The sequence below is a fragment of the Sinocyclocheilus anshuiensis genome, unplaced genomic scaffold (genome assembly GCF_001515605.1).
Source record: "Sinocyclocheilus anshuiensis isolate Anshui unplaced genomic scaffold, SAMN03320099.WGS_v1.1 scaffold961, whole genome shotgun sequence".
NCBI lineage: Eukaryota > Metazoa > Chordata > Actinopteri > Cypriniformes > Cyprinidae > Sinocyclocheilus > Sinocyclocheilus anshuiensis.
This window is the reverse complement of record NW_015557049.1, coordinates 1,528,636-1,536,822: the sequence shown is the minus strand read 5'-3', so window position 1 is coordinate 1,536,822 and position 8,187 is coordinate 1,528,636. Positions and strand designations below refer to the sequence as shown.

Here is an 8,187-nt window from a genome sequence, read left to right as displayed (position 1 = left end):
CACACACACACACATCACAATATTTTTATTAGATTTTATTTTTTTTTACACGTTTTGGCATCTTTGACACTTACTATTGTACAACAGTTAAATTAATTGCCAGATACTTTGTTTACTTTTTCTCCACAACAAAAATAGTTCAAAATAAGCCAAAGCAGAACGAATCGGCGCCACAGTAATGATGTTTTGTTCCAGAATGAGTCATTGTGTTTGAACAGATCAGTTGAGCGAATGATTCAGTGACTAATTTATATTTTTTTAAAGAATCAGTGTTTTGAATGAATCATTTGAATCAATGGATCAATGACTCATTTGACATCAATGACAAAAAATAACTTGTCACCACCTACTGGCATAATGATTTAACCTGCAAAAATAGTGAGTTAAAAAAAAAACTTGTTTGCATATTGTTTGAAATATGCAAACAAAAGAGCTTCAACATTTTTCCCCAATCACATTCGTTTGTTTCTATTTACACTTACTGCAAACAGTATCTATGACTATTTAAGTCCAAGTAGCATCTATCTTCTAATACACTCATTGTAAATAGCTTCTCCCGTATTTGAGAGTGTAAGTGTTTCTGCACCTACCTTGACCTCAGTTACTAAAAAAGAAGCTTCCTTATCTTTCCTTTGCTTGGTTCACCTTGGTCTTCTTCATTATTGTCATGTACGAACTAGAAAAGAGAAATGCTTACATTTTGCTTTGTTTGTTTTTACCCTTGTCCTGACTCTCCCATTATAATAACCATAAAATCGCATCATATGTAAAATCCATTAAGCCTTTAAGTTTTAGTCCTGAGTGGTATCTCAATCCACAGAAGTCTTGAGTCACCAACAAATCTCTGGTTGAAATGATTGACATCTTTGACCTTTATTTGTTGTTTATGTTTGTCCTTGAGAGCAATAATGTAATTTGCTTATAGAGACAGCCTATGCACAAAATACAGAAATTCTGTAGCTTTTCTGCCGTAGTTACAATATAGAGCCAATCGGGGAGACTTCAGTAAGAAATCGTCAAGAATGTTCTTGAAAATAAATAAGGGCAATGAATTATATTAGCACAGCATGTTAAGGTTCAAGAGTCCTCTAAAGAAAATAGCAGAACAAAGATCCACATGAATATTTAATTTGAATTGAATACAGACCTATCAATGAGAGCTAATATTATTCAACCTCAGAACAACATTCATATCACTTAAAAGATTAATCTTACAAAGATACAAAACAACACGAAACAGCTCTAGTAAATTACCTCCTTTATAATCTTTATTGACACTTACTCCCAATGGATTTTACTTATTTCATGTGACATTGCCACTGAACTGTGCCATAAACCTATTACAGTTAACCGCCCTGGAGGTTAACTGAGGTTAACAGTCTTGCTCAAGGCAGCGTGGTCATAGCTAATGAATCGCTCTTTCAATTAATTTAACCAACAATGATCTGGTTACCAGCCCTGAGACCACTACACCAAGCACCAGAACCATACCATACAATCATCAAACTGAAGATCTACAAATACCTTTCTAGAGAACCAAACATCAGCAAAGATGTCCATCAGCCTGTTAAGACGACACATTTTCCATTGGTTTCATTGTCTATATGACTAAAAAATAATGCATTTAGAGAATTGTAGACCTCGACATATGCAGTTATCGCACATTTGAAAGCCTGGTTTTTGTGAGAGTGCACCTACTGCTCAGCAGAATGAAAATGAACTCCGTTTAGATAACCAAAATGAGTAGTTACGATTTTTAAGTGCACTTCACAGCAGGCAGCATTAAGAGTCTTATGTACAAGAAGCAGTAAAGGTTTGTCTGAACCATAAAACAGGAACGTACAGCCAGGCATTCCCTGAGCATTAAGTGGAACTGGCCCTTCGCTAAGCCTTAGAAATGTAACTATAGAGTCCTACCTTTGCTACCATTGCCATATGACAGTTAAGAAAAACTTAGGTGTTTGGATAGTTTTAAACAGGAGTTTTACAAAAATTATCCAAAGATAATTTCCAAATGAATCTTCAGAAATTCATGCAGTGGATTCAAATACAGTACAGTATACCAGCAAAACAATGCAAATGAGCAGAAGTAAGTTTTGTCTCCAAGACAAATTAATGTCGTTACTATCTTAAAATTAATATTTATATATTAATTTTAATTCATATATGTATTGCTTCAGCTTAAAAGGGCTACAGTACCACAATGAGTTGTTAACTTTAACAGCTGAAACCAGCCTAAGCAGGTTGGCTGGTTTTAATTGGTTTTCCAGACTGGTTATAGCCACTTCTTTAGCTGGTCAGGGCAGGAGACCAGCTGAACAACCAGCTAAAACCAACTGAACACCATCTTAGCCAGTCTGGGAGAGCAGCTAAAATTACTTCCAGCTTATGCTGGTTTTAGCCAGACCATTTAATTTCGGATTAACCATGATCTTCACACTGATTCTTAAAATCCCAAGAATGATCTTTTACACTCTGAGCGGAATAGGCCTAAGTCATATTTTAATAAGTCTATCACTTATAGCAGGGGTTCTCAGCTCTGGCCCTTGAGGTCCACTTTCCTGCAGAGTTTAGCTCCAACCCAAATCAAACACACTTGAACAAGCTCATCAAGGTCTTTAGGATTGCTATAAAGTTACATTGGCAGGCAAGTTTGATCAAGGTAGGAGCTAAACTCTGCAGGAAAGTGGACCTCAAGGGCCAGAGCTGAGAACCCCTGACTTTAATAAGACTATCGCTTAATAAGACTATCACTATATTTAAATAAGTCATATTTTACCGTAAAATAAGGTCAGAGTTGACCATGAAATAATGGCAAGAAAATACTTTACTATTGGGGATGCATGATGCTTGAGTCCAGTTCACAAACAAATTAGTCAGTTTATATATTTATGCATGTATGTCATGGATCGGAATTGATTGATGAACAACTTATTTTTATTTGGATCTTTTTTTCTTCAAAAAAAAACGACTCAAAAACTCAAGAGTCACTTCATTCACTGAATTTGTCACAGCGGTTTTTGAATCAATAACAAGTTCCCATTACTGCCAGCAATAGTTTAATGTATTATTTTCCCCAAAATATAATGAAAATAACATTTTAAGTGAAATAGTATACAGTATGTACACCTATAGCCCTACTTAAATGAATCAGAATCGCATTGCACTGGGAAATGTTTACCGATAGCCTATTCCAGCCCTAATTCACTTACACTAATTTTGTAATATCAGTAATCACTATCAAATAAGGCTTCTCTCTTTTTAGTTTGTGGCATTTGCCTCGATTAAAGTGTGGAGACGGCAAATCAAATCATGTCAGTGTAACTGAACAATTTCTTTAAAAAAAAAAATGGCAGATAAATGCTTTGCAGTGTCACACTTCATTCCAGCCCATGAAGGAATAATATCCATTTAATACTGACCCCTTTAAGAGCACATTAAAAAACATGCTGCTGCTGGCAGAAACATCCAATGTAGGGGAATGCCTAGAATGGGGCATAGTCAATCATAATCGCGTCAATAAAATACATCATACATAACTGTACAAACATTTTGATCTTGGAGAACTGTAAACGGAGGGGTGAAAGATCAGAATGAATTATGATTATGGCATTGCTTCGATTCACAAGATTGGATGCTTGTGTTTGAGCACTATGAGATAAAGCTTGTCATTTTAATAAAGAATCAATTCCAGTTTTAATTCGTTTCTCTCTTTTCCTCCTGCCCTCCATCTTGATCCGGACATATATCGATTAACTTCAACAAATCACACAAACTCTCCCAGCATGATCAATGGACATATCAAGACACAATACTGAAGAAAGGTGTCCAGCACAGAACTGTGCAAATAAAATAGCTTTTTTTCAGTCTCAATTTCTTCTCAAACAAACTCTCACAAGTGTCCTAAAGGAATCATGGATCCCAAAGCAAAATAATCAAGAGCTCTTTCAGAACAACAATATAACAAACACATCACGCACACTGCTACATATATCACTGAGTGCTTTTAGGTTCCCACTGAAATTCTTACCCGGATCTGATGCCAGTGGATTGAGTTTTGCGTTTCTCTCCATTTCCAGTCTTTCAATCAGTGCGGCCATACAGGAGACACAGCGCCACCAAATGAAAATGTGAGGAACTGCACTCACACACACACACACACACACACACACACAATAAGACATTAAAGGGATAGTTCATCCAAAAATGAAAATGTGATGTTTATCTGCTTACCCCCAGGGCATCCAAGATGTAGGTGACTTTGTTTCTTCAGTAGAACACATATGATGATTTTTAACTTTAACCGTTGCAGTCTATCAGTCGTATAATGCATGGCAATGGTAACAAAATCTATGAGAGTAAAAAAAACATGCACAGACAAATCCAAATTAAACCCTGCGGCTCGTGACGACACATTGATGTCCTAAGACACGAAACGATCGGTTTGTGCCAGAAACCGAACAGTATTTATATCATTTTTTACCTCTAATATACCTCTAATACATCACTATGTCCAACTGTCTTTGGGCGACTCTCATAGATTTTGTTACCATTGCCATGCATTATACGACTGATAGACTGCAACGGTTAAAGTTAAAAATCATCATACGTGTTCTACTGAAGAAACAAAATCACCTATATATTGGATGCCTTTGGGGTAAGCAGATAAACATCAAATTTTCATTTTTGGGTGAACTATCCCCTTAATGAGCACAAATCACACAGCCAGAAATATAAATATCAAATCTGTACTGTATGTCATGTATGATTTATTAATTCAGAGCTGTGAGAAAACATATGAAATGTGTTCCTATTCACAAATGCATACGTGCTTTGAACGTGCTTTAAATATAAAATAGATCAAAAGTTGAGAAAACATTGTCAAATACTAAAAAAGTAAATTCAATTTTTGTTTTAAACATTTTTAATGGACACCTCAGAGCAGAGCTTTTCTTGGGCCGGCTGTTTAATGGGAAATTGCTTCTGAGGTTCCAATTATATTTCAAATCACGTTCAAATTAGGAATAATGAACAATCCCTGCAGTTTAAAGAGCAGGAGGATGCAATGACACTCAGAAAACTGTAATTTTTGTTTTAAACATTTTTAATGGACACCTCAGAGCAGAGCTTTTCTTGGGCCGGCTGTTTAATGGGAAATTGCTTCTGAGGTTCCAATTATATTTCAAATCACGTTCAAATTAGGAATAATTAACAATCCCTGCAGTTTAAAGAAGAGCAGGAGGATGCAATGACACTCAGAAAACTGTAAATGAAGAAACACAGCAGGACAGCAGCTCAATAACTGTGTGCTTATCCACATGAAATGTCATTTACATTAATTTGACTGTTTTAATCTATTTTTAAACAACTTTATTATTATGCTGCTGATGTCTCCGTCTTGACTTGCTTGATCAACTTCGAGTATTAAAAAGAAACGTGCTGTTCTTTTTTTGCACATCAGTATAAATAATGAGTTCTTTAAGCATCAGGAGAGAAATAAATAAAAAAATGTTCAAACCTGTTTGCTTGCATGTAAACTATCTTGCTTTCTCATTGTGCTTCATCTGAATTAAACTGCAGAGCATCTCAAAAACAGAACACTCTGTTTTGTCCAGTCACTAATTATAAGAGCAGTTTGGGGGAAGTGTTTTTTGTGGTTCATGTGAGAGATGGTTTATGGATAATAGCGGACTTTTGTAAGAGAGATGAAAACACAAAGCAACCATTAGGGAGAGCTGTAAGTCAGTGAAGAATCTGAAGCTTTCAGCAAAGCTACATTTATCCATATTATCACAGGAGAAGACTGCTCATATAACTTATAGAGCATTAGAGAACAATCAAGTGTTCTGTCCGTTGAACATTTTATGCTTCTTAGACATTTTTAGTGCATTAGACTTTTTACACACATTATCTAAAGTTCTGAGATTTGGGACATTTTGGGTAAAATGTCAAATGAAAAGTAGCTTTAGAACGCTATTAGAATTAACTTTAATTGGATCTTATCAACAAAGAATGTCAGCAGCATATAATAAAGATGGATTTGTTTCTTACAAACATGCAGATGGACTGGAGTCGTGTGTATTACTTGTAGATTATTGTGATGTTTTTATCAGCTTTTTGGACTCTCATTCTGACGGCACCCATTTACTGCAGAGGATCCATTGGTGACCAAGTGATTTAATGCTACATTTTCTTAAAATATTCCTTTAATGACTGCTCATTGCTAATTTTGTTTTATTAAAAAAAAAAGAAATATGTATAATACATAAGACTACCTCTATTTTCTAGTAACATGTCTTTATGTAGAGATGTGATAAAGAATAAAAGAAAAAATGCATTTATTGTATAATTTTAAGTTTATTTTAAAAACACTGAACATGTTCTTGGGAACTTTTCTTACTTTCAAACAATAAACGTTCTTAACAAATACAAGATATAAAAAAATGTAATATAATTTAAACATTGTTTTTACAGACTCATATCAGCTAAAATTAAATTACTTTTTTTAAAGGTAGATTGATGTAGTTTTTTTGGCAGTAAGATAAGGTAAACACAAATGTTAAATTACTGCAGAGGATCCATTGGTGACCAAGTGATTTAATGCTACATTTTCTTAAAATATTCCTTTAATGACTGCTCATTGCTAATTTTGTTTTATTAAAAAAAAAAGAAATATGTATAATACATAAGACTACCTCTATTTTCTAGTAACATGTCTTTATGTAGAGATGTGATAAAGAATAAAAGAAAAAATGCATTTATTGTATAATTTTAAGTTTATTTTAAAAACACTGAACATGTTCTTGGGAACTTTTCTTACTTTCAAACAATAAACGTTCTTAAAAAATACAAGATCTACAAAAATGTAATATAATTTAAACATTGTTTTTACAGACTCATATCAGCTAAAATGAAATTACTTTTTTTAAAGGTAGATTGATGTAGATTTTTTTGGCAGTAAGATAAGGTAAACACAAATGTTAAAAATAAATTAACTATAATTAACTTTGAAATCAAAAAAGTGCATTTTTGGAATAAAAACATCAATAGTTGCATCAGAAGTGGAGTCATTATGAGATATCAGTAACTCACATTGTAAGTGTGTTTTGACAGCACAGATAAACTGCTTTATCATATCATAAATTATGATTACTTTTCCCTGAGTTCTGCAGTACCTATATTTTTTTGTAAATTATTAGATGTTGACAGCCAACTGTGACAGCCTTTTTTATCCAGAGACTTGAGTTCTGAAAGTTACAGTATGTTTTCATAATACAATGAACTCTTATCTCAAAAGATTAGGAAAAATATCCCTATAAATATATAATAAACCTACTATCCAATTTAAGGCATCAGCAATATTTGTGAATGTGTGTGAAATGACCTGCAATGGATTTAAAACAACAGACAGAAATATCAGACCAGGAAGAAAGAGAGAGAGATGGACTCTCTCAGGAGGTCAGATGTCAGTCCTTCAGTATTTGTTCTAAAGTTGAGAGAAGGTTCCTCAGTCCATACATGTAGCTCTCATCCGGATTATCGCTGGGAAATACATGAGCAAAATCTATCATCTTCACCTCCACTGCCTCCTCCTTTCCAAACTGCTTCTTATCGCCCATTCCAATTTCCGTTGGCGTTCCTCTCATGCTGAACATTGTGGCAGTACGGGTGACTGTGTGTTAAACTGCTCTGAAAGCTCAAAGCCTCATGGGAGTTGTTAGAGTTGCTCTGTGGCTCCCCCTGCTGATGTTCTGTTCCTGGCTCAGCAGGCTTATGTTTGGATCCATTGACTGTGTGTGGAGAGCCTTCATACACCATCAGCAGAGAGCTGGCATAGAAATGCAGCTGAGTCTGGCTCTCAAACCAGCGGAGAATGCTTTGGATTTTAGAGATGATCAGAGAAACTGCATGCCTCCGTAATTCTTGACCATTATGGAAGAATCTAGTCAGGCCTCAGGGAATAAAAATTCAGATTTCAGTTTTTAGCATTATTATAAACACAGTTCACATTAGTACCAATAGCCTTTTTTTTTTATTATTTCTGAATTCCAGATTTCCACAGCTCTGATCCTACTCATTCATTCATTCATTCATTCATTTTCTTTCCTTGATTTTTCCACACCTGGAAATCACAATTTAAAAATAACAAAAAATGGTATACAATAATAATAATAATAATAATAATAA

General features: G+C 34.5%; 1 protein-coding gene across 1 annotated transcript in view; it reads right to left on the bottom strand.

Annotated features, from left to right (window-relative positions):
• Positions 1-6,958: 6,958 nt before the first annotated feature.
• LOC107676374 (inositol polyphosphate multikinase-like) overlaps positions 6,959-8,187 on the bottom strand; it is a 3,921-nt gene continuing 2,692 nt past the window's right edge. The window contains exon 3 of the mRNA XM_016470895.1: positions 6,959-7,952. Within this exon, the coding sequence (XP_016326381.1) occupies positions 7,609-7,952 (344 nt within the window). The 3' untranslated portion in view covers positions 6,959-7,608. The remainder of the gene's footprint in view (positions 7,953-8,187) is intronic.